The sequence below is a fragment of the Mustela erminea genome, chromosome 1, assembly GCF_009829155.1.
Source record: "Mustela erminea isolate mMusErm1 chromosome 1, mMusErm1.Pri, whole genome shotgun sequence".
NCBI classification, from domain to species: domain Eukaryota; kingdom Metazoa; phylum Chordata; class Mammalia; order Carnivora; family Mustelidae; genus Mustela; species Mustela erminea.
In genome coordinates, this window is record NC_045614.1 from 96,720,494 (window position 1) to 96,747,620 (window position 27,127).

At 50.9% G+C, this 27,127-nt stretch overlaps 1 protein-coding gene across 1 annotated transcript; it reads right to left on the reverse strand.

The window, feature by feature from the left end:
* Nucleotides 1–934: 934 nt before the first annotated feature.
* RBP1 (retinol binding protein 1) lies at nucleotides 935–25,140 on the reverse strand. The gene is made up of 4 exons (XM_032334623.1): nucleotides 24,832–25,140; nucleotides 24,145–24,323; nucleotides 3,034–3,135; nucleotides 935–1,182 (listed from the first exon to the last, which is right to left on the reverse strand). Exons 1-4 carry the CDS (start codon nucleotides 24,902–24,904, stop codon nucleotides 1,129–1,131), a joined length of 408 nt encoding a protein of 135 aa, XP_032190514.1. The 5' UTR covers nucleotides 24,905–25,140; the 3' UTR covers nucleotides 935–1,128.
* Nucleotides 25,141–27,127: the final 1,987 nt, after the last annotated feature.

Here is a 27,127-nt window from a genome sequence, read left to right on the forward strand (position 1 = left end):
GCCCACCTCGGTGGGAGGGGAGCTAGATCATTAGTGTGGTTTTCTGATGTGAGCAATGAGATTCAGAGACCTGTGGTGTTGCCCTGTGAGTGGTGGGGCTGGAGTTCAAACTCCACTCCTGAGACTCCTACCCCAGTACTCTTTCCAAGGGGCAGGGCACACCCTAAGCAGAACTGATGTTGAAAGGGTCCTGGATGTAAGTCTTCTGTTTCCCAGTGCTTTTTCCTATCCTGATCTCTCATCTCCTCACTCACCCTTTAGTTTCCCTAAGTTCCTTTATGCAAAAGCACACTAGCTGTCATTTACACTTTAGTGTGAACACGAGGCGGCTTTCCCTCTAGAGGGATCTGCAAGTTATGTTTCATCTGTAACAGTTAAAGGAAGGCTTTACAGCAGCCCATAGATGAGTTGGGAATGTTTTGGGGGCGGTAAAGTTTAGGCTCATGATGCATCTAAAATGAAATCCAGCTGGTAGTTGCCTTTGATTGAGGTTCACCTCATTCTAGCTTTGGCTTGCAATTCTATCCAGCTCCGTCTCATTCACAAAAAATTTTTAGACCATCTCCTATGTGTACAATCTGGAGCTGGAGATCTCCATTGGTCAGATCTCCTTAACCAGGCTTTAAGTGCCCGGGGGGAAGTGGCGGGGAGAGCGTCTTCTCTTGCTTCTGTGGCAGTCACCATATTTTGGCCCTGAATGGGCGTGTAACATGGTAGGTGCTTAATATGTGAAAAGCTGAATGTGAAGTCACACATCCTGACCGTGAGCCCATGCCCTTGGGGAAAGATCTTACAGGTGCACTGTCAGGACTAAATCAGCAGGTGTGTGGATGAATTTCTCCCTCTGCCCAGGGGTGGCATCGGGAGCTGGCTTCAGAAGCCCCAGGAAAAAAAGTGAGCACAAGGGGGTTTGGAAGATTCTTCAAAACAGATGTCTGGAGGAGAAATCACTTTTATTGGGATGGCTTTGTTATAAGGAAAAGAAAAGAGACAAAGCCGAGAGAGTGCCTCTGCTAACAGGTGCCTGCGGGGGGCTGGACATTTCAGCCCCATGCTGAGCAAAGAAGGGGATCCTGGCCCAAGGGTCCACGCCGCTCATTCCTCCAGATCCACAGGTCTCTGCAGGCTTCAGTGCACCTTCTTGAATACTTGCTTGCAGACCACTCCCTGCACTCTCATCTCCTGAAACAAAAGCAGACATTTGCCACTGGCCGGAGCAAGGTCACACTTGGGGCTCAGTGCATGCAGGGGCAGGAACTTGGAAAACACTCAGTGTCTGTTATTTTTCCTCAAGAGTTGGCGTGAACTAACCAGTTCCTTGGAAAGTCAAGTGAACCGGATCTGTGGAGATGGGGCTCTGCTATGCCCCGTAGGCAGAGCTGGCTGGGAAAAAGGTAGCTGAAAACTGGCCAACAGGACCTTCTGATGACTCCCCTCCTCTTACTCTGCTCAAGGGGCTGAAAGGCTTTAAGAACCTCAGGCCTGAGCAGGACAGAGTCTTTGCCCAGGCCTGGTAGAAAACAAGCCCGGACACACGGCTTGACCCCAAGAGGACTCAGTAGGTTGTCACAGGCCAAGGCTGGAAATTAGCACGGAGACTCCAGCTTCAGGCATACGTTGGAGTACCCGGGAAGCCTGAACGATGCCCGGGTCCCAGGCTAGACCAGTTGTATCAGTGTCTCAGTGGGTGGAGCACTATTATTAAAAGCTCCCAGGTGGTACTACATGCAACCCAGAAAATCCATGCTCTGTCTACAGGGCAGTCCCCATGGAGATGCCAGGAGGAATGACAGCATGGTGTCACCACACCTTGCAAGTGTTTTGTTTTGTTTGAAGGAGGCTGGAAATCTGAATATTTATGTGACATCTTGTAATTTTTAAACTGTTGCCTGAAGAAGTATGAAGCTCATTGATGGTCACATAAAAGAGGCCTGAGGCCCTCATTTTGCAACTTTGGGCATTAAGCCACAGAACCACTGAGCCGGAAGAGCCAGTAGAGATCACATCGGCTTCCCTCATGCCTCTGCAGTTGAGGAAACAGAGGCCCCGGGAGAAGACGGGCTCAAGGTCAGGCACTGCAGAGCCCAGGCTCTCTGCATTAGCCTAAACTGCTTCTGAAAGCCATGCCCTCGTGCCTCCTCCCAGGACTCACGCATCCCAGGGCTCTTAGGGACTCTGGCCTTTGCAGAACCCCCATGTGGCAGGATGGCATTTTGAAGATGAGGCTCAGGGAAGGAAGGCACTTATTCAAAGGTACCCAGTGAGGTTGAACCCAAGTCACCCAGACCAGCTTGTTTTTTGTTTTTGTTTTTGTTTTTGTTTAACTCGGAAGGTAATTGAAGAGTTCCAAAGGTGCAGGAGTGATGGAGGTCTCCTTTCAGAGGATATGTGTTATTTTAGCCCTCCAGGGGCTAAGACCCTTACTCTTGAGTTGTGCATGCTTCTCCCAGACAGTGGATGGAGAAGTGGCTTTGACTAGAGTTCCCAGGCTGGAAGCCCACACCTGAACTGGAGAAAGGCTTCTCTTCCCCTGACCTAGAGTGTTGAGATCAGGTCTTAGAGAAGCTTAAAGAATTCTCCTTGGTTCTAGCCTGCCACAACTTGGCATGGTGAACATAGAGTTTGGGAGCAAATTTCAGTTCTTCCAGTTTCTAGCTGTGTAACTTGGATGTAAGTCTCCGTGTCCCCATCTCCAGAATAGGAACCCTAATAGTACCTGGCCCATGGGGCTGCTGAGAGAACAGAAAGAGATATGGAATGCAGAAGAGCTTAGCTCCACATCTGCTGCTTGGCAGAGACATCTCTTCCCCTCCTGCCTCTGGCTGGACAACTGAGTCAGCCTAGACCTTGAAAACACATCCCTTGGTTTTTAAAGTCATTCAAGTGTCTTCTCCTGGTCCTTGGAAGAGAAGCTTCAGAGCAGAACCAAGGCCCAGCTATAAGGCCTTCTTCCAAGGTCCACAGGACCTCAACACTGACCAGAGCTTCCAAGCCCAGCTCTGCCCCACACCACCCCACACACCAGCAACCTACCAGGTGCAGCTCATCACCTTCAATCCACTGGGTCCAGCCACGTCCCTCCTTTTCACCTTTCTGCACACACTCAAGCTTGTCCCCATCCCAGCTCACCGTGGTCTGCCAAGCAAAAGAATATGGTGGTCAGTTTTGAGCAAGCAGCCCCTGGGGGGCAGCCCCAACCTTGATAACCCAGGGTGCGCTCAAGTCAATTTCATTAAAGAAAATTTGCAGCCAAATTCTGTCCATCATGTGCTCTTTTTTTTTTTTTTAAGATTTTATTTATTTGACACAGAGAGACACAGTGAGAGAGGGAACACACAGTGAGAGAGGGAATACAAGCAGGGGGAGTGGGAGAGGGAGAAGCAGGCTTCCCAGCAAGCAGGGAGCCTGATGCTGGGCTCAATCCCAGGACACAGGGCTCAATTCCAGGACCTGAATATCATGACCCAAGTCAAAGGCAGATGCCCAATGACTGAGCCACCCAGGCACCCCACCACCATGTGCTCTTATTACAGTATGCAAATCAGTTTTAAAACTTACAAAAACCATCCTAAATTTCACTTAAAGGGGTAATTAGAAGAGAAAAAGGACATTAGGGTGGGGATCTCAGAGCTCGGGCTGGGGCTTGGAAGGGAGGAAGGGCTTCAGAGGGCTGAGCTCCCACCAGGTGGGCAGGGAGAGGGCTACGTCCTATATCTTGCAGGTGAGGTTAACTTCTCAGAGTGCTCTGCCTTTTCCTAGACCTCCCCCCTCCCCCCGCTTCCTTCCTTCTTTCTTTCCTTCCTTCCTTCTATTGTTTCAACCTTTGCAAGTTCTTAGGACACATAAGACTTGAGCCCTGCCCTCAAAGATGTTTCCATCTCATGAAGAATGACCTTAGATATAAATAACCACCTGTAGGTACAAATGGCAGCCCTTCCAGCTCTCTGTGCTGTCTCTAAATCCTCATGACTCCATTTGGAGCAGGGATTAGCTTCTCTATTTTACAGAGTGGGTTAAGGGACTGGCCAAGTTCACCCAGGTGGCCAGTGACAGAGTCAGGTCAGAACACAGATCCGTGGGGCTCCAAAACCCTCCTGCCCACTTTGACTACACTTCTTTCTGAGGTGTTGATTGTCACCAGAGTTACAGACCAGATGCTGTGGGATCCCAGATGAGAGTCAGAGAAGGGGAAGCTCTGGAAGGAGGAAGCAAGAGGGCAAGGCCTTGAAGGACAGGAGAATGGAGCTGAAGCCGAGGAAAGGAGGCATGGGGGGAGAGGAGTTTTCAGTGGATCACTGTAAGATGAAGGCACAGAGATGGGACGGCATCAGGCATGCTCGGGAATGCTCCTCAGGTGGGTTCCTGGGGGGGGGGCGGCGAGGAGGAAGCTCCTACTGCCCGGTGCTCACTGCCACCCCACTCCCCACCTCCAGCCCTCTCATCTTCTCTGAGCACTTTGTGCCCTGCGTAGGTGCCTGAGCCACACACTGAACAGGCCAAATGGAGTCCTAACTGCCACAATGGGGAGGCAGGGCTCATAAGGTGGAACTGCCATGTAGGGGAAGGCTGTTTAAGGGGAGGTGGGTAGCTGCAAAGATGGGACATGCCACTGGCACCTGCACAAAAGTCGCAGTCCAGACCATGAGTTCTCAGGGACCACTTAAGCCCTGTATGTCTGAGTGAGCCTTTGCCACTCCAGTAAGATGCTGAAGTCTCCCATGGGCACAGGCTGAGCCTGTGGCTTCCCTCCTCCTGCTGTCTGTCTTCCTTTGGCATGCCCAGCACCTGGGCAGGGCACAAAGTGCTCAAGGAAGTTAATGCCCTCGGGCCCCCTCCTCCTATGACAGGTGGGCACACAGAGCCCCAGAGAAGGGCCATTAACTCAGAGGTCTTGGCTTTACAGAGGTAAGGTTCTAGGGCCCTTGTGGTCCTGGACATGTTCAGACAGCCAGGACAGTTAGCAACAGCCTAATAAAGATTCAGGAGAGAAGTAGTCTGGGAAACGAGTATGGAGTCAGTGGGGGCACTCCCTGTAGGACCACCTCAACCTTCTTCTCCCAAGCCCTCTCTCCCTCCTGGGCCTGCTGATGACAGCTCCCTCTGCTGTTGGGATGAGCCTGCCATGGAGCACAGGCATAAGGGCACCAGGTGGAGCCCCTGAGAGCAGGAATCAATCTGACTTCTGGTCCTGGAGCCTGTTTCCTGAGGGAGACACAGCCCAGGAGGACTTGGGATGGGGACGTTCCTTTCTGGGATCTAGAGATGGCTCAGGGCACATGCCCAGCCCCAAGCCAGAGAGGAGGTGGATGTCAGATGAGGTGTTTCGTGGGCAGAGACCACCAACGAGTCAAGCCACAGGACAACGTGACCATTCTCTGCATGCCTTGTCCATGCCAGGCCTGTGGAGGGACGTGGGGGCAGAGCTCTCTGACATTCCTCAATTTCAAGGAGCTCGTCAGAATACTTGGCTTCCCCATCGACTGAACTTTTTGTGTTTATCCAGAAGTCTACTCTGCATACTAAGGGCTCCAGGCTTCATCAGAGGCTGGGACAGAGTTATTGGTTCCCAGTTAGAATATACACACTTCTGCCTCTGCCAAATATATTAGAGTCTATAAGGGTAGCCATGCCTTCCGTTGGAAAGTGCGAGAAGCGCTCAGAGAAGAGCACAGCAGTAAAAGGAATACCTGTAATCTTTCTTCCTCAGAGATAATTACCCTAACATTGTGATGTATTTATGTCCAGTCTTTTGTTCTATTAATCCATATATATTTCTATTTTAAAAAATTAGGATTACATCATTTATGGTTTTGTACCCTAGTTTCTTCATTTAATAGAAGCAATTTTCCACTTCAATAAATATTCTGCATAAGCAGTATTTTAATTGTTACATAATATTCAGGAAATGGCTACATAATTTGCGGGGCCCAGCACAAAATGAAAACAAGGGGCTCCTTTTTAAAAAAATGATTTGGAATTTTAAGATGGTGACAGCAGAGCATTAAACCAAGGGAGGGGCCCTTCTGTGTATTGTGGCCTGTGTGATTGCACTGGTCACAGGACCAGTAGGCTAAGCCCACTGGTGTTTCATTGTATAGGTACACTATTATTTAGCTCATTCTGTATTCTTGGACATTTAGGTTATTTATTATTCTGTGCCATTATATATACACAGTTTTGAATATATCATGTTCTTTTTTATTTTAGGGCAGAGGGAAAGAGGGTGAAGGAGAGAGAGAGAGAATCCCAAGCAGGATCCACACCCAACACAGAGCCCCATGTGTACTCAATCGATTGCCACAACCCTGAGATCATGATCTGAGCCAAAATCCAGAGTTGGATGTTTAATTGACTGAGCTATCAGGCACCCGTGAACACATCATGTTCTTAGAATAAATTTACAGGGGAAGAATTGTTGCATTAAAGAATATGCATATTTTTAAGGCTTTTGGTAAGTATTGCCAGCTTGATCTCCAGAAAGCTCATGCCTGTTTACCTTCCAACACCAATGTCAGGGCATGAAGCTTGAAAGTGATGTTCATTAATAGTAAAGCAGGCTTTGCTCCTGAACTAACATGTTACCCTTTCCAGATCATTTTGCATCTTTTAATGGGGACCATTTGGATATAAAAAATAAAATACCTTACCAAAAGTGACGGACAGCAGAATTTCAGGCATCCTGAGAGATGGAGGGATATAGGGAGTGGGTGGAAGGATCTTTGGGTGTAGAGAACCCTTTCTTGGGGCCCTACAATTAGGCCCGTTTATGAGAAGGGTCCCTAACACACAAATGCTATGGCAGTTTCCAAAGGAGGCACTTTCTCAACCTCAAGTTCCTATTGACTCTAACCTTGGTTGGGTGAGTTAGACAGAACAGAGATGAGAATATCTCTGAGGCCAAGCTCAGAGATGTTCAGTAACTTTCTCAGGGTTGCCCAGCTAATAAGGAAAGAATCTGGGTGGGAACATGAGCCTTGCATGACTCCGTGCCCCATGATTCCCAGCCTAGGGCAGGGCACCCGGAGAGGTCTGCAGGAGACTCTGGGGCCTATAGATACATGCAGGGATTACGCTGAGACTCTGAGCAGCCCCCAGGAGAACACCTTTCGGTTCAGTCTAGCTACTGTTGGCTGTGGGTGCTGGGAGCCAGAGATGGGTCCGAAAGGGCTGACAGAGAAGTACCAGGTGCTTACACCCCAACATGGTTGGCACTGGGATTAGGGGAAGCCCAGAGGCTGCAGTCCTTGGGAGAGCTCCTCGTTCTAACAGGAAACATAACTACTATTTTTCTTTTTATTTAAGTGGGAAGGCATTCCAAACCCAGTGAGTAAGGACAAGCAAGTCAGTGCTGTAAAAGCTTCCCTGGGCTTAAGGAGAGGGAGGAACAAGGCTGGGGGATTGATGGGGCCATGCTGCGAGGCTACAAACTGGGACTGTGGCCTGCAGCGTGTTTCCAATGCCCGCCAGTGCTGCTTGCCCCCACACAGCCCCGTGGCTCTGACCTGCGGGGTGGGACCATCAGGGAGGACACTCATCCTGCGGACCAGGAAAACTGCCAGGCTGTCCTCCAAGTTAAAGAGGGCCAGAAGCTCAGCCATCATGTACGCTGGGTTCCTGGTACCTGTCCCCTTACTGTATACTCTCCAGCTGCATCAGGTTGACCCAGTACTCTCAGCAATGAGCACGTTGCTTGGAGTCAGCAGACCTGGGACCTAGCTATGAGCAATGACTCTGGGCAACGGGAGTTGCTTCTGAGCTTCGGTGCCCTCATCTATGAGAGAGGGACTGATATTATGTATCGTGGCCAACCGTTCCGTGGGTGGCCCCAGTGGATCACATATTCACACCCCTGTGAAGTCCCCTTCCACACTGACCCTGGCCTTGTCCGCGTGGCTTGTTTTGGCCAATGGGACATGATGCAAGCAGCGCCTTTATAAGCACGTGGACACTGGGGGCTTGGTCTCTTAGAACCCTCCCCTCTGGGAACCGAGTTGCTGGGCTTTGAGGAAGGCCAGCCCATTCTACTGGGTAAAAGGCCAATGGGAGAAGCCTGATTACCGCACAAGAATTAAGACACCCAGCTGAGCCTTATCGACATGCAGAACTGCCAGTCAACACAGAGAACCATGGGAATGCATGGTTGCCCTTTTCTGTTACTAGGTTTGAGGTACTTTGCTATGTGGCATTAGGCAACCAAGAGACCAACCAAGAGAGAAAAAGCACATAAAGTGCATAATGGGGCTGGCATAAGCAGCACTAAGTCCTAGTAATCAAGACATCCAGAGTTTAGATAGGGAGGGGATTTGCTGGTCCAAGTTGAAACATAACTAAAAGGCTTTTATTGGAAGTTGGAGGTTTGTGAGGAAGTGATTGATTGGCTATTCATCATGGCTAAATGTTTCAGAAGCTCCTTCCCTTCCAGAAGCCTTGGACCCAGACCCAGAAGGAGACCTTGCAGGGACTGCCTGCTGAGCTGGGCGCCCCAGAGCACTGTGACATCCATGTTCCTAAGACCTAATTAGTTTTTGTTTCGGGAGAAGATCCATTTGGAAACTTCCCACTGGTAGCAGTGATGGCTCCAAAAATGGTGATTTAGTTCTCCCACTTGACTATCCTATGTTCACTTTTGGTGGGCACAGATTTTTCTCTTTAAGCTTTGTGTCCTGTAGGAATAAACCAGGTACTTCCCCAGAGGATCAGATTTGTCCTAAGAAAAGAGGGGTGGGGGAATTGGGGAGGAGGAGGATGACCTAAGAAGAGATGAGGGAAATAAGGAAAGAAGGATTGTTGGAAGGAGACTGGGTCAGAAACAAGGGTCCCTTGTTTTCTTGGGATAACCCCTGATGACGAACTTCCCCAGCACCCGAGAACTCATCCTGTGACTTCCTTCTGCAGTAAGAGCCAGCCACCTTCACTGGACCAGGAGCAGGGACATCTGAGACAAGGATTTGCTTGCCCTGTGAATGCCATGTCTGAAAGGGTCTTTAAGAGGTTATTCAACCCAGTTTCCCAGCTCAGCCTCTTGCTACTGCTTAATCCATTTAAGCAGAGCCTAACAGGGGAATTTGAGGCCAGAGAATGCTCCTGATGTTTTCCAAGTAGCACGGGAAGGCAGATGCCAGTGGGGATTGAGGTGGACAAGGTACCAATGATGAGGATGGGCAGTGCTGCCTTCACTCCCACCACGGGCTCTCGGACTCCACCTTGGAAATGAAGCCCAGATAATTTCAAGGACAAGGGGGAGTCTGGCCACCTTCAGTTCCTTTCCTTTTTTTTTTTTTTTTTAAAGATTTTATTTATTTGTCTCAGAGAGAGAGAGACAGAGTACACAAGCAGGGGGAGCTGCAGGCAGAAGGAGAAGCAGGCTCCCAGGTGAGCAATGAGCCCAATGTGGGACTCGATCCCAGGACCCTGGGATCATGACCTGATCCAGAGGCAGGCCTGAACTGACTGAGCCACCCAGGTGTCCCTTCAGTTCCTTTCCTAAGTAATCCTCACTGCAGAGACCAGCAGGTCTGCAAAAAGGCTGGAGCCCAGGGTGGTGGTTGTAAAGTGAAGTCGGTCTAACTTTTCTATTAAAAACAAATAACCTCTAACACTTTGGCCTTGTCAGCAGCTTTCCCAGAAAGACAAGCACCTACAGATGAATGAAGACAGAGCTGCATCACTCTGACAAGGAACTGTCACTTCAAAAGCCATTATCCAGCTCCCCCGACCACTTAGAAGACCCAGCTGGCACTGCTGCATGGGGACCAGTGACACAGAAAACCAGGCAGCCTTAAGAAGCACGTCCCAGGAGTCCCGAGGCCCCCTTGTCCTGCGCAGATGACCTGTACTGGGAGTGACAGACCATTCCCACTAAATGGATTCATCTCTTGGCAATGACCCAGCACAGTCTACAAATAGTGGGATTCAACCTACCTCCCAGGGATCTGTGACAGTTGTTAAGGGTCCTACATGCCCCAAACACCCGTTCTGATGAGCCGGGGGAGGATCAATTATGGACCCCTCCAAACTTGCCCACACAGCTCCAGCAAGCCCTGTGTTCATGCACCCACCTCCCGGATATGGCTGGGACTGAATGTTACTGTCTCTGAGGCTCCAGAGCCACATCAGAAGGGAGGCTGCCATGTGTGCAAAAGCCAGAGCCAGGACTGACCCAGGTCTGACCCCAAAGCTTGTGCTTTTGAAATTCTGGAAGGGGTGGGGGACTGAAAAACCAGACAGTGAGTAGACACTTCCTCTACATGATGTGAATTGTTAAAAGATGCAAATTGGCCACTCCTCCTGGTTGATTTTAAAGTGCGCCTCACCCGTTGATTTTAAAGTGTGCATCACCCATTGAGCATTCCTGGGACAAAAAGAAGGTTCTCAGCCTCTGGTGCCTGTGTTAAATAAGTGAGCAGATGAGAAGGTCAGGGAAGGTAAGGGAGAACCTGCTGAGTGCCAGGTACTTCTGTTTCACTTGACTTTCAAGCTTTACCTCTGGTAAAAATTAGACTTAGTATTAGACTTCGTTAAGCAACCAGCCTAAGTCTCCTAGGGGTTATGGGCTGAGCCTTCCCTTGGATCCAGTTCTTTCTGGCGGAGAAGTCTACTTGCTGCCCACAAGGCAAGGCCAGGTGAGCGATGGGCCCACGCTTCTCCTGATCCACCTCTAGGAGGCTGGCCAATCTAAAATCAGCACATTCGGGGGCTGGGGGGAGAAGCCAATTCTCTCTAAAAGCAAATTAAAATGAAATTATTAAGGCCTTAAAATGTGAACAAGTAATTAGAGACCGAAAAGCTGTTAAAAGCAACTACTTCAAACCAGTAAAGCCACAACAAGGCCTTTGTGGGCATGAGAGAATGCGACGCTAATGCCACGAAGGAGCTAACAGCAAATGGTAACAATTCTTAGGACAAACGAAACGCTAAAATGCTAAGACTGACCTTGACATGTCATTTTTTAAATTCCTTAAACATTCCAGGAAGTTCCCAGGATCAATTTTAAAACAAGAAGCCCTCAGAGAGCTCAAGGCGCTAGGAGGCCAATATTCTGGATAGGGAGGAGGGAAATGGGACTGGGGAGGGTCACAGGGCTCATGTGGAACTGTGCTCAGTCAATCCAGGGACCCAGTACCAAGTGTCCCAATCTAGGGACCCAAAGTCTGGGCTGGACCCCAGCCATGCCATGGAGCAGCTCAGCCTGGAGGGAAGGCAGACATGGAAACTGGCATTGATTGCACTGGCGTTCCATGTTGGGCTATGTGGTGGGTACCCAACCTAGCCTGGAGGGTCAGGGAGAGCTTCCTGGTGGAAGGAAGAGCACCACTGTCCTTGTCACCATCACCATCATTACCCTAACAACATGAGCTGAATACTCACTACATGCTAGGCAGGGTATTAAGCGCAACATGGGTCATATCTTGCTGGAGAACTTACACGTGCCCCGTTTTACAGATGTGGAGACTGAGGCTTTCAGATCACCCAGCCATATAGTAGGCAGATGAGATTTGACTCCAGAGTCCATGTTCTTGGCTATTGTGCTCGGCAGCTACCTGATCTCAGTGGATTCTTGAATGAGCAGGATTCTCTGGCATGGTTCTATGCAAGGAAACATTCGACAGTTGTAGATTTGACACCTACACACTAGTCTCGGGTGCTGGAAACAGAGGCAGTGAGGCGACGACCCTACTCTCAAGAGCACACAGACTATGAAAGAAGACAAGTGGAGAATTCCAGTAGAATAGCAGGTGCTGGGTAGAAGTAGGTGATGGTAGTTGTGGAAGGGGTAAGGCATCTCATCAGTCTCTGATATAGGGACAGAGGTCCATCAGGGAAGGCTTCCTGGAGGAGGTAATTGATGCTGGAAGTAAAGCTGGAACTGACACCAGAAAATACCATGAGAGTTAGGTTAAGGAGAAATTGGAAAAGAGGAATGAGGGTATCCCAGGTAACAACCTGGACAGATGCAGGGAGGCAAGGGCTGCATGTGGGAGGCGTCTCAATGAGCTCTGCCCATCTGGATTCTCTTGGCATGACCCTCCCCCTGGAGTCTGACCCTTTACCTCTAACTCCAGAATTTCCTGGGGAGAGATGACTCAGCCTCTCTTTTCCTGCACTTTCCGTCTTTGTGGCTCCAACCAGCCAGGCCTGGAGCAATGGGCAATCCGGATGTTTGCAGGCAGAGCTGGCCTGCTACTTGAGCTGGTGGTGAGGAGTCAGCTTATTATCAATGATAGTCCACCCTGGCAGTGGGGGGTGGGGGGAAAGGGGGTGGGGAGTAAGGGAGGAGCCATCCTGCCCCAGAGAGCTTGGAGGGGCTTTGCAGGGCAGAGTCCACCAAAGCCTCATCCTTTTCACAAGAGCCTCTGGTTCCTTCTTTTTATCTTTCTTTTCCTTTTTTTCTTCTTCTACTTTTTATCTTTCAAGGCAAACAGAAACAAGCGGCTCCCACAAGATAAGAGATGCTAGCTCAGTAACCGAGGAGGAGTCGCCAGCAGGTCAGGGTCTCTGAACCGAGAGCTCTTTGGGGTCAGGGATCTTTTTATTCACTGCAGGATACCAACCCCACCTGGGGATCTATGCGGAGAAAATGCATATTACCAATGAATGAATGAACAAACAGCAGAAAACATTCTAGGGCAGTCTTACAATTTTTCGGGCAATGATCAGATTTTTTTTGTAGACAAAATATCCCAGGCAATGTAGCTGTTTATTCTTTTGTAGATTAGCCTTGAGAAACGTGTTAGCCATTGTGTGCTTCTGAGTCCTGGAGAACTTAGTCATCACGCCCAGGGTCACACAAGCCAGGAAGAGTATGAGTCATGGTTTCAACCCACTTCGGTCCAACTCCAGATCTACCGCCTGCCCACTGTTCCCACATGAGCTTGCAGCCATGGATGCTTTTGCTGCCAAACAGTGACTGGGAGGCTATGGGGCTGGAGCTGGCCCCACCAAGGGACTGTGTGACAGCCTTGGAGAGATCCAGACCTGAGCCCCAATCCACTCCGGCTTCCTTCCAGCAGGGAGACCCTGAGCACTGTACTCCACCTTTTGAGCCATCATGTTCTCACCTGCACAGCGGGGCCAGTGAGCCCTGCCCCAGAGCAAGAACCATGGGGACAAAATGACACAAGGGGCTGAAAGGACCTATTTCAATGCTAGAAACAGAAAATACTTCAGTGAGCTGCGGCTGGCCTTGCATTTGATATGCTAGATAGGGGAGCCCACAATTTGCATGTACAGTGCCTACCACAGAGGGCTCCAATGTGTTCATCAAACAAGTGTCAAGGCCCTGTGAGGCCAGCGTTCTAGATGGCGAGGAGAGAAATGGGGCCGGAGAAGGTCTTAGGGATCATATGGGACTGTGGGACTGTGGAACTGTGGCATGTTCCCTCTGGCTGTGGAGAGGGCCCTGCCCTTGGCTCCTACTCTTGGACTAGACCATTGCAGGCTTTCCTGCCTCTAACCCTCACTATGAAGTAGTAGGTACTCCTGATTTTATAATTATCCCCAATTTCACAGACAAGTCAAGGCAAGGAGAGGTGAAATAACTCACTTAAGGCCACCCAGTTTGTAGGTGGCCTAGATGGGACTCCAAAGACAACAGTCTGGCTCCAGAGCTAAACCAGTTATGACTCAGCCCCACCTCTCTGGCCTGCCTCAGAGGGCATCCAGCCATGGCCAGCCTCCACCATGGGGGAGAACGAGCCAGAGCAGACCCCGCTCCTCTGCCCGACAGTTCCATCCCATGACAGCACTACTTCACTGGGGTCACTGCACTCGAGATTTCAAAAGCCTCCTAGAGAAATTCTTCCAGAGCTGGGGCTGTGAACATAACAAGGACCCCGCCCCTTTCTGGTAACAATCTGGAGTCAGACTGCCAGGATCCCAAAGCAGGCTCCACCAGCTACCTCATCAGGTATCACCAGTGGTGACACCTGTTCCGCCTTTCATTCATTTCACGTACAATATAGGAAGAATTCGGGCATTTTCCTTAAAAAATTGTGAGGATTGAAAGGATTTGTTTATGGAAAGGGCCCAGAATTCCTCGCACATGGGAAACACCCAATAAGCATTATTGTTAAATGGCAAATGGATTCTGCAGTGATAAGATCTACCATTTACATTGTTTGAGGTCCTGCTATTTTTACTTAACACCCATTTGACAAACACACTGGAGCCTCTAGGCACTGGACATGCAAAGTATGCCCCCCCCCCCCAGCATCTCAAATGCATGAACAAGTATCCCAGGTGCCCTGGGGACAACAGCTGCAGAGCGGGGCAGTGAAGCAAAAGGAAAGGATGAGGTGGGGTTAGGACAAGATTGGTGGTACAGTTGAGCTGGTCTTGACCAATGGTATTTATTCAGCAGGGGACTTATCTCAAGTGAGTGGAGAGATGAAAGAAGAAAGGCAAGCGAAGGCATCTGCACGTGGTAGTGGTGGGGAGGGGCGAGGATAAGGAGTGAGCCCGGGAGTGGAGGTGCAGAGACAACCACGGCCATGTCCTGGAAAGCACAAGCCCCCTCAGGACTTGGCATGTCAGTGGTGGGGAGCCCCTGGGGGTTTGGCTAGGGAATGAGCTCATCAGATTCCCTTTTTAGAATGTGAAGGGTGGCCGGAAGTACTGAGGATGGTGGATGGGAGAAATAATTCATAGAAAGTGCTGAGCCTGGTGCATAGGAGTAAGCATAAAGGGGGGTTATTATTATTGTTATTATTGTTACCAGCATGAGACATTCAGAGCTGTGGGGATGGGGGAAGGGAAAGAGAGGCTAAGAAGCAGAATCCACGGAACTTGTTGATGGGTTGCCCATAAACACTTTTCATTTATCTTCACAGTGATCATTTATGGGGCTACGCAGTGGTCTACGGAATTAAAAAGCCACAGTCACTCTGGCCACCTGTGGTTATGTGGCACTTAGCCACATGGGCAGGAGGCAGCCAGCTCTGTCAACCACACAGGGTCAGGGGTCAGAGAGATGTGAAGTTGAATCCCAGGGCTATGGTTAACCAGCAGTGTGACCCTGGGTGGGACCTGAGGGTCCCCTCTGTAAAATGAGAGTAGCACCTCTTCTCCAGGATTATTGGGGATTTATATCATACATGTAAAGTGCTAGGGCAGAGCCTCCCACTTGGAAGCCCCCGGAGGGTGGCTTGTGCTTCTGTGTGGTCTGGTACAAACAAATATCTTCGTAAAAACAGATGCAGCTTTTTTTTCTCTCTCTTTTGAATGATTTTCCTGGAATATAATCACAGAAGTGGGATATCTGAAGACTTTTCTGACTCAGTGTGCACTGCCATACGGAATTTCTCCCCCCTCATTTTCTGAAGGCAGAGCCACTTGTATTGTTAAGGCTGGTCAAGGTGGGTTTTGCGGCCTGGCTTCTCCTTTACTCCTGCCCTCACACCTTCCGTGTCCACCTGGTTTATACACCTCTTCCCCAGAATTCCTCTGCTGTTCTTGGACCCTCAGGCCAGGAAAGAAGGGGGGCAGGGGCAAGGAAGGACAGACTCATTAATACCACTGTATCAAAGACAACTATCATTCTAAGGTATTTGCTTATTAAAGGAAACACCTAGGGATGCCGGGGTGGCTCAGTCAGGTAAGCGTCTGCCTTCAGATCAGGTCATGGTCCCACTCGATCCTGGGATTGAGTCCTGCATCCGGCCCCTTGCTCAGCTGGAAGCCAGCTTCTCCCTCTGCTTTTGCTCTCTTTCTCTCTGACAAATAAATAAATAAGATCTTAAAAAAAAAAACAAAAAAGGAAACACCTAGAAAAGTCTTGGGATATTTAGCCAAAATAAATGTGCTCTAATGTTGGAATTTCAGTCAGTGTGACAAAGCCCTGGGGTTCCTGTTTGGAGGATGAGGGGTGGAGTGTGTGTGTGTGTGTGTGTGTGCACGCGTGCATGTGCGCGTGCACACACACACACATGCACGTTCCAGCACAACTCAATCTGTAAAATAGCGATAGCTACAAAAATGCTTCCCAGGGAGGAAGCTCTTGTGAACCAAGCACAGCACTTGTTGTCAGAGTTTTTGATCAACTCTAAGTCAAATATGAATAAACCCCCAAGCCCAAGTGAAAGGTCAGCAGCTGGACCTGAGTTGCAGGGGCCGGTTACCAGAGAAGCCTTCCATAGGGCAAAGGGGCCCGGAAGAGAGCCCTCAGCTCACAGCCTCCAGAGGGCTGGAGAGGAGGGCAGAAGGGGTTTCCCACCCACTCACTTCTTCTGGTTCTAGGCCCTGTGACTGCCTCAACCAACAGAATACAGAAAAATATGGCTATATGACTTCAGAAGCTAGGGAGATCCCAACAGTGTCCCACCCTTACTTACGCCTTGTTCTCTTGACCCTGTCATTCCTGGGACCCAGCAACCAAGACCTGAGGAAGTACAGGCAGCCAGGAGACAGTGAGTATGAAGGGCCATAGGGAATGGGGATCCTCCAGCTAGGAGGACCAGCCACCCTCTTTGCGCTCTGTCCAGATTTCAGATTCATGAACAAAATAAATCACTGCTATTGCTTGGAGTGTGGGAGCACTAAGTTTTGGAGTGGTTTGTTACACAGCAACAGAAAAAGGATACAATTCACCACCACACTGAATTTTCACACCAATCCCATCCGTGCTGCTACCCCAGCTCATTTTTACAGATGAGGAAACACAGCTGGAAGCTGGACCCAAGACTCAAATCCAGGTTCATCTCAAAGCCAGAGCTCCTCAGTGTTTTGTCATAACCCCATACTTGCCCACACGCTATTGGCGCCTGCTGGGCACAATGCACACACCGTTGGTGTCATCTACTTAAAGCTCCGTTGCAGACCACTGTGGGCTGCTGCGAGTTTGGCATCCCCAAGAAGACTCCATCCACAGGGACTGGACTGCATCTCTCTGCTCTCATTCGGCCCCCCAGAACCAGACACCCAGAGCCCCAGGATGGGCTTACTACTCTGAGTCATGAGCAGCACATCACAGAATCCTGGGCACGGGCCAGCCCACTTCCTCATTTTTCTTTCTTAGTAGTTATCAAAAGCATGGTCTTTGAACCAGCAGCATCAGCATCATCTGAAAACTCAATAGAAAAACCCGTTCTTGGGTCCACTCCAGACCTTCGGAATTGGAAACCTAGAGGGGTGGGCAGCTCAAATTTGGGAACTATGGGTCTGGCTATTGATGTGGTTCTTAACCATGATCTGTGGACTCCGAAGATCTGAAAATGTTTTAGATGCAAGTGAAAGCAGTTTGAATAGCTGAAGGCGAAGGAAAAGGAATGCCCTGGCTGGCTCAAGTACATGGGAAGCCTTGGAGATGAGCTAGTGGCAGGGGCTCCAGCATACCCCCAGCATCGCAGTTTCTCTCTCGCTCATTTCTGCTTTTCTGCTGGTCTCCTTCTCTTTCCCTTCTGCTGGATTTCTCCAGGCAGCTATGGGCGATGGCACGGCACTTAACATCTTGCCAGCTGATGAACTTCAGGGGACTAGAACACAGCTCTCTGCCAGGGTCCCTAAATTAAACCCCAGGAAAGGGTGAGATTAGGTCACATGTACAGTCATGTGACAGGTCATGGGACACTGTCATCATCCTGGCGTCGGGTCTCATCCTACAAGAGAGAGTGTATGTGACTGGCAGCTCCTCCTGACCCCATAAGGTGAGTGAGGGTGTAACTCCCAACAAAACAGGAGGTGCTTCGGTGGGTGGGTGGGGAGCTATGTTGGCCAGAAAAACAAATAGCAATAGCTGCCCCAACTGCCACCTGGCCATTGTGAGTGATTACTTTGCCCCCAGTCTAGGGCATCAGAAGGGTTTTGGTCCCTTTTCACACACAGTGTCGTGGCTTCACAAGACACTGTCCCCTGAACCATCTCTATAGTCCTCTGCATCTGCCTTGAGAGACAGACAGAGCAGCAATCACTATGCCCGATTCACAGATGGGAGGACAGAAGCAGTGTATCCAATCATTTAAGGTCACTGTCAGCTGGGTCAGCGGGGAGGATTCAAACCCAGACTCTCATCGCAGTACTCTGTGCTCGCCTCCGGGCGGCGCTGGGCTCACAACAGGGAACTGAGGTGCTGGCCCTCTGCAGAGCTCCAGGGGAGACCTTGTAATAGAAAACTTCAGAAACAGACCAGTTAGAGTCCTTCCTCTGCCACCAGCTGGCTGGGTGGCCCGACCTCTCTGAGCCTTAGAGTTTCATCTGCAAAATGGGCACAAGGACACTTACAAAACAGCATTTGTTGTGGAGGTCAAAAGAGGCAAATTGTTAAAATCACTTGGTGCAGGCCTGATGCTTGGTAAGGAATTAGAGCATGTTATTTTCCTTTGTTCCTGCCTAACAAAAAACAAAACCTAACACAACGATGTGATTCTTGAAAGCTACTTTGTGCATTTTATATGGGTTGCTTTAATTCTTCTTTTTGTAATCCTCAAAAGCATGCTGCTGACACCAATTTCAAAGGTCGGGGAACTTTAGCTAAGACTTGAAAGAGACTCCGTGTTTCCATTTTGGAAAAGACCCAGCTGAGAGCTGGGGGCCTGACCTGCGGCCCTCAGGAGGCTCCCAAATCTGAGGGCACTCACAGCTCGGTGGCCCAGGGAGTCAATTCTGCCACCCGCATCATGTTTTTGTTGTTTGGGTTTTTTTAAAAATATGAACCAGAAAAAAAAATCCATTAATGAGTCAAGAACAGGATCAAAAAGCTGGCAAGAATTAAAACCAAAGTGTTAACAGCAATTTGGTGGATTTCATGCATTACCATCTATAATTAGATGGATGCATGGGGGGATGGGGCACGGATGGGCGGATGGAAGGAAGGAAGTCAGGGTGGGAAGGGAAGGAAATACACGGTTAAAAGAGAGAGAATTCAGGAGACCTACAAACACTGATATGGAAAGGTGCACAAGAAGTAGCATGAGTGAGAAAACAACGCGTCAAGGAGTGGATTTCTTTCTTTAAAAAAAAAAAAGATTGTTCAATAGATAGACAGCTTCTATATTCGAGGAAGATTTCCAGCAGATCCATAGAAACAGTGGCAGTGATAACCTCTGGGGAGTGGGAATGAGGCCAAGGGGGGGAAGGGGCCCTTTCCTTTGCAGTCCAGAGTCTCCTGGGCTATTTGAATTCTTTCTTTCCTTTTACAATAAAAACAAAGAAAGCAACAGAGGGGCGGAGGGCTGGGAAAGCGGAAGGGAGGCTCTGCGGAAGGGGTCATCCTGAGTTCATAGCTGGATATGAAGGAGAAGCTGCAGCCCGGGGAGGAGGGACCAGGCTCGCACATGAACAAAGGTGCCCCCTTCAGGGACATGCTGACCCAGTGTCCATGGTAGGATGACAAATGGCCCTTCTGCCACCACTGTGTGGAGTGGGGCTCATGGCTGGGATTCCTGACTGAGGCTGCCTTCCACCACAAACGCAGCTTCTGCTGGAAGCGCTGAAAACAAAGAACTCCATCATTCCTCATCCCAAGGGATTCCCTGGCCCAGGAGCAGGGACAATATCTGAAGTTGGGGAGCATCTTCCTCATTCAAGCTCCCCCACCCTGCCAAAGCACCATGGGCTAGATTTCATACATGAGACTGGTTTCAAACCCGTCCTGAGGTTTCCTCTTCGTGGATAAAGGCATGCAGGAGGCAGCGGAGAGCAAAGCCACACCTTTACACATCTCCACCACAATGATAGCCCCTGCTGCTTGCAGGTCAAACCTTACTAGAACAGACCGGGAAATGTGAGCTGAGTGATCCCTGGCCACACAGACCCACGTCCTCCAGCCCTCCGCCTGGATAGAGACCGGAGAGCCATTCCCAGTGGCTCTGGGCACAGATGGCAATGTGCACGGGGCTCAGATGGCTGGACCCAACCAGCCAGTGGCACATGGCCCTCTGCAGCTGACATTCTAGTTGTCCCACTGTCTATGGAGATTCAGGCACACAGAAATGCTTCCTTCCTTCAGAGCCACGGTTCTCAAGCTTTAGCAGCATCAGAGCCGTGGGACGCACTTACTGAACCCAAGACCTTTGGCCCCACTCCCTGAGGGTCTGATTCAGGAGGCCAGGGCTGTGGCAGAAGAATCTGTGTCTCTACCTAGTTCTTTGCTGCTGCTTCTCCTGCTGCTGGTCTCCGCTTAGGGAACCGCAGCTCTGAGGAACCCACAGGGCAAACAAAGACATGTGGCTGCTTGATCCCCGACTTCAGGTAATGGGGTTGGGTAAGCAAGAGAACATCCCATCTAAAGGGGACAATGTGACAGTGTCCCGGGGCTTCACACAGCAACCAGGGTGGAAGAAATGGGCACCCGGTGTTTTCGGCAATCTTGATTTTGTTGGTAAGAATGGCCAGAAATATGAAAGCTCACAATCTTTGGCAATGATTGGCAACTGGCTCTGAAACTTTTCAAACATTGTACAGGCCAAACAAAACACATCTGCAGGCCAGATTTCACCCCTTGGCTGCAGTCCTAGAGCACAGATAATGTTCCCACATAAGGAGGCAGAATCAGAGGTCACTGAGCCAGCAAGCCCCTGGGCCCTTCGGGGAAGGATGTCAGTGTGACTGCATGGCTCCCGGCAAGAGGTCCCTGCAGCCAGTGGAGCTGCATCTAGGCTCCCTAACGGGTTCTCGTCACTCCTATCTTCCCCAGCCACACCCTGCACTCCAGTCTTTGTGGACTGCCCCCCACCACCTCCGAAATCCTCTCCCAACCAGGCCTTTTCTGACTGCTGGGCCTTTGCGCCTATGGTTCCCTTGGCCTGGAACACTCTTTTCCCTTCTCCACATCTCTCCTAATTCTTGGTGGGCTTTCAAGGCCCCCCTCAGTTGGACAACTTCGATGACTGCTGCTTCCTCACCCCTTCACACTGTGCTCCTCAGCCCACTGTGCCTCCATCACTGAAGAAAATGGCCTGAGGATGCCCCTGTCTCCTCCCCGGGCAGGTGCCCCTGGGTCTGCAGGGCTGAACCCAGAGCCTGGGGTGGGACAGGTCTGAAACTGCATTTACCTACTGCGGTTCTCTTGGCCTTGGCCTTCCTCCTGTCCCTTTCTGTTTGCCTGGCTGTTGTTTCCTGCCTATCCTTTAAGCCACAGTTCAGACTACTTCCTGTGGGAAAGTTCCCTGACCTCCCAGACCCGGTAGGGGGTCCTCCTCTGGCTGCCCTGCCCCCATCCACACAGCAGTCACCCTGTGACTGGCCTCCTCCCTGCACTGAGCTCCAGGAGGTCAGGAATCCTGTGCAATTCATCTCAGTAACACAGAGGCTGCAAAGGCAGTATAAGCACCATGACATGTTTGTGGGACCAAGAAAGGGCTGAAAACAGATGAATGCATGACCTTAGGTGAGAAATGAGACCCTTGTCATGTTCTGGGAAGGAAGCTTAGAATGAAGCCAACCTGGTGCTGAGTACAGATTGGCTTCCTCCTGGTCACTGATCCTGGCTGGTGGGTGCAGAGCATGTGGAGCAGAAGGGGCCGCGGTGAAAGTTCACTTTGGCGAACTGGTGCCTTGCCCCAGACACACACAGGCCCTAGAGACCTCAGCCAATGTGGCCCCTTGGCAGGCGGCTCCTCAGACTTTGCAAGGCTTGAGCAGGACAGTAGCTGTAATTCTTTATCCTACACTCACTGCTGGCCATGCTCTTCCCTGTAGGTCTCCATCCAGTTGGCAGCCCAGAGAAGAAGGGCTTCTCTGCAATGCGAAGGGCCATGGGCAGGCTGGAGCAGAGGAACTGTCCAATCCCCCAACAGCAACAGCTGTAAGTGCCTGTATAATTGAGAGAGGGCTGTCCTCAGTCCTGCGACCACAAAGGTGACCATGAATCCTACAATCCCACCTGGTTTGGCCAGCAGCTGGGCTCTCCGATCTGGTCACCTGGATTGTCCTAATGTCCTTCTGCTGGGCTGAGAAAAGAAGGTAGCCATGTGCCCCTTCCTTTGTGTCTGAAACCCCCCCCCCCCCCCCCCCCGCCTTCCACTCCTTTTGTCTTGTGTCAAAGTCACCTCTTCCAAAAGTCCTTCTGGGATCTCCTCATCTGGGTACTTCCCTTTGTCACCCCTGATCGCAGTGTGTTCTGGCAGTTTGTGTGTCTGTCTCCACCACCAAAACTGTGAGTTCCTGGACACCGGGGATTGCAACATCTCCCTGGGTCTCCCTGTGCCCAGTGCAGCGATTAGCCTGGTAGGTAGGGGCGGCGGTTAACGGCAGGGACTCTGGAGCTGACAGACAGAATGTAAATCCTCCCTCTGCCACTCACTTAACCTCCCCAACGTTTCACAGCGAGAAATCCTGCCCCAGTTTTCTTATCTGTAAAATGGGGTTGAAAACAGTTCTATGGATAGTGAGCTGAAATAAAATGGTAGCAGGACATGGTGCATAGTCAACCCTTGATGAGCCCCAGCTAGTATTACTAGGTGATCAATGAATGTTTCGCACATTATAGGATGAATGACGCAGGGAGTGCAGATGAAAGACGATTAGCCAAGTAAGTACAAGCCAGCACATTCCAGAGACTGCAGCGACCCAGAACGGATTGAGATGTCTGATGCGCTCTGTGAGTCCCCTAAGAGTCCCACAAAGTCCCACAGCTTTGTGGACAAGGAGTTTTCTTACAGCACAGTTTCATGCCGCCAGCCAGGGAGAAGATGTTGGGCAGTGATCTGAAAGGCAGAGCCCCACCTCGCCAAGGCGGATGCTGTCTCCTGGTCTCCTTTCCCTCTGGGAGCCCCTCTGGGGATTCAGGGGCCTTAGGTCCTTTAAAGTTACAAGCTGACATGTTCGTACAATAATATTGGCCTCTCCAAAGATGCTCCCTGCTGGCTACCCCCTCTTCTGCCATCATTCCAAACAGCAGACTCAGACACTGACTCCTGACTACTGTCAGATGAATTAACAAAGGGGGATGAGGAGTCCAGGCCTGGGGCTCCTTATCCTCACACACTGGCACCTCTTTAGCCACAGTCCCAGCAAACCTCTACCACTTGGTTTCTGCAGAGGCGACCAGCACAGAGGTGCCTGGCAGAGGACAGGAGGGTGGGCTTCCATTCCAAAGGTTCAAATCCCATCTCTTGCAAATCTCTTCCCCTCTCAGAGCCTTGACCATTGCATATTATGGGGTCACGAATCTCTCCCTCACTGGGCGGTGTGTAAAATAACAGGCACAGTGTAGGACACACAACAGACCTTCAGTAAATGGCCAGAGGGAAGGGGAGAAGGAGGGGGAGTATCTCCTCCCTCAATAAGCAAGGCAGCTGCCTGGGGATGAGCATATGCTAGCTTGGGACCCAAGACTGGGAAAGGGATTCCGGGAGCACCCTGACCTCTCAGTGACCCAGGAATGTTGATGGAGACTTGAGGCTGGCCTTCCAGAGTTTGCTGTGGAAACGCTAATTGGGGTCTCCAGGTCATCAGCTTCCCACCCTGGGGGATGTGCTGCTCCTTTCCCTCCCCCTCCTGCACCAAGGCTTCCTCTAGTCTGGGCTGCAGTGGCACTGACCCACTGGTAGGGGCTGGCTGCAAAGTTCAAAGGAAGCTCAGCCGGCAGTGGAGGACAGGGCGGGGAAGGGGACAGCTAGGAGTCAGATCTCGGTTTGGGGATGAGGTGGGGCAGATCAGAATCTTCCAGGGGATCCTGATGTCTCCTGCTTCCTAGAGTGGCTTCATGCTGGATCATAGGGAAAGTTTTACACTTGAAAAGAGTTCCCTGTGTTTCTTCTTTCCTTCCTCCCTCAGGCCACACAGTACAGCCAGAGGCCAACAGAGGCACAGACTTGTGGGGAATTCCAGCCCAGCCCCTCCCTGGCTTTGCTATTCTGAGCGTGTTACTCATCTCTTTGAGACTGTTTCCTCATCTGTAAAATGGGCATATTCAACCCCCCTCACAGATTGTTGTGAGGATTAGGTGAAGTCAAATATATAAAGAAAGCACCTGGCTCAGTGCCTGGACACAAGAGAGACTCAACAAACTGCGGCTTTCATAACCATTACTCTCCTGTTTGGACAGAGTCCTATGCTTGATGAGTCTGCGCTGTCAACTTTGTGGGCTGGCAGTGTGAAGATCCCTAGTCCCTAAAACATAAGGGCCCTGGCTCCCCTCCCAGATGAAGTAGCCCAGTCTTTGGGCAGGCTCCCTGGGCGGGAGATGCCCAGGCATATGCAAATCCTCACCATGCACTTGCGGTCATCTATGCCCGTCAGATCCTCCTCAAACTCCTTCCCAACCTGGAAGTCCATGATATAGTTCCTGAAAGTGCTCAGCGTTCGAATGATCATGTGGTCGCCATCCTGCACGATCTCTTTGTCTGGCTTCAGCAAGTTGGCAATTTTGCGCAAGGCCACATTGACATCTGCAGGGGGTTCCGGGGAAGAGAGAGGCAGAGAGTTGGCAGGAAGATTCTGAGAACTGCCCCAGGGTAGCAGGGGCCCCAGGAGCCAGCTCCTCCCCAGGAGAAGGACCTTTGGGGTTCCCTGCACGCTTAGCGCTGTCTTAGAGAGCAGCCAGTTCTGGGCCTTTTTCTTTCTTTCTTTCTTTTTTTTTTGCAACAAAGTTTTCTGCCCTTATGCTGACCCTTTGAAAACAAAAACTAGCAAACTAAACCCAGCTTTCCTAATGAAGTTATTCACGTCTAGAGTCAGTTATCAGATGTTTACCACTAATTAGCTCTAACAACACCCACCCTCCCAGCCGGAGCCCTGGCGGCCCAAGCCCTTTTCGCTGCCCCGCGCACGAAGCAGAGGCCGGTCCCGGCGGAAGCAGGCGGGCCGCGGGCCTTGGAGGGCTCTAGAGAGCCCACCGCTGGTCCCCGAGGGTCTGGTCGGGGCGCCCCGGGCCGAGTGCCCCGGGCAGCTGCTTACCGAGCGCGCGCAAGTACTCCTCGAAATTCTCGTTGGCCAGCATCTTCCAGTACCCGGTGAAGTCGACCGGCATTTCGGGGGGCTACTGGGGCGGGTCGGCCACGGAGCGGAGAGGAGCAGCTCTGGGCTCTGCGGGCGCAGCGGCTCGGGACGCGATCCGGGTGGTGGGCGGCCCGGAAATGTGCGCCCTTGGGGTGCAGGGGGCTCTGAGGGGCGGCGACAGCTGGATTCCAGGCGCTCACAAAGCCCGGGGGAGGCGCCCATGCAGCCGTCGCTCCTCCCCTTTCGTGGGGGCGGGGCGGGGACGGGGGTTGTTGGAGGGCCAGGTTTGTTCGTGGCCCGAGGCCACCTTCATTCAGTACTTCAGGTCGCCTCCCAAAGAAGGAGATGGGGATGGAGGAGGGGCTTTACTGGCCCAACTCTTCGGTTCCAGCGGGATTCCTTCCAATGCCTTGAACTTCTCACATATAACAGCCACTTGAGGGTTAAGAAAGAGTCTCCTGGCGTTTGTTGGAGTGATTAGGAAAGAGGCCACTTAACTGGCCTTTGTCTGAAGTCCCTAGCCCGTGCCCGTGGCCCAATCGGGCTGGTGGGCGGCCAGGGTCAGGAAAGCGGGGCGGTTGCACTTGGATAAGAAAGTGGGTACTTTCCACATCCCTCCCCCAAATAAAAGCAAAGTTGATGATGATGTTGATGAAGTAGCTATGGTTTTAAAGGCCTTCTAGGGGGCACCTGGGTGGCTCAGTGGGTTAAGCCTCTGCCCTCGGCTCCGGTCATGATCCCAGGGTCCTGGGATCGAGGCCCGCATTGGCTCTCCACTCAGCGGGAAGCCTGCTTCCCCCTCTGCCTCTGCCTGCCTCTCTGCCTACTTGAGATCTCTCTCTGTCAAATGAATGAATGAAATCTTTCAGAAAAAATAAAAATAAAAGGCCCTCTGGGTGGTGGTTCTGAGGCACGGTTAAGTTTGAGATCCCCTGCTTTATACAAATGTAAACAATGATCAATACACCGCAGATTTTTTTCTCCTTCCCTTTCATCCAATGGCCGCGCAGTACTCCAGTATTCTGCACTTTCTTTTTTCACTAAATACATTCTGGAGACCTTCCTATTTCTGTACATAGAAAATGTCGTTCTTTGGCAGGGCATTCCATTGTTTCTCTAGCTTGTCCAGCACTGATGGACATTTGTGTTGTTTCCAATCGTCTGCTGTTAGAAACAGTTCCACAATGAAAATCTTTGATCACATTTCCTTTCCCACCGGTGGGTATGTCACAGTACTTTCAAACCTCTGCCTTTGACAGTAAGGAGATGACATAATCAGGTGGGTTGACTCTTTGACCCTTTATTAAAGATGAACTATCTCTTATAAATTGCTTTTTGCACAAATCAAAGCCTAGGTGACAGCAGGTACTTTCTCTTCCTCCCCTGGCACTGCCATAGCTTCCCGCTTGGCCCCCTTCTCCACCTCCAGCCTGGGGCTCATGTTAGTCCTCACACTGCAGACCGCTGAGTCAGAGGATGCCTCTTCTTTATAGGGTAGGGGCAGCTCTGTTCTGGGGAAAGCTTGGATTTAAGTCCCTCTCACCCAGCTTGCTCTCCACCAGAGTTTCTCAACCATGTTTCTGTTGCCCATTTGGGGGCCACAGAATTCTCTGTTGGGGGTGGTGGTGGTGGGCTGTCCTATGGACTGAAGGACATCTGGCAGCATTCTTGGCTTCTTCCCACTAGATCCTCTCGGCACCTCCCATAAGCATGTCTCCAGATATTGTCGAATGCCTGAGAGAGGGGTGCGAAATCAGCCCTGGCTGAGAACCACTGCTCTAGACAACTGAACCCCTATCTAGCCGGTTCCCCTTCTCTTTCTCACCTGGCTCTGGGGTGCCCAGGCCATCAGTTGTTCGCACAGACCCTGGTTCTGTGTCCCTCCCTACTAGCTCAGGGTCTGTCTCAGGGGGACAGCTAGGGTAACTTATCCCAGCCCTGCCCCACCTGAAGAGGCAGGAAGGAGTCCCTGTGGCTCAGTCCAGTGGATGGGTGGGTCCCAGCATGGACTGGGTTCTCTGTGGCATCACTCAGGGATAGCCATGGCCCTGGGTTTCCTTGTCTGCTGAACTCACCAGAACAGAGAATCAGCCAAAGTCTTAAATAGTCAACTGGCCATTTCTTGGTCACCCCAAGCTAGTCTAAACTCTTCTTCCTGCTCCCCTGAGTCTTCCAGCTCAGACAGCTGGATTTCTCATGCTCCCCAACTTTCTCTCTTTGTGCTGAGTCTCCTGAGATGGCTTATGCCAAACGC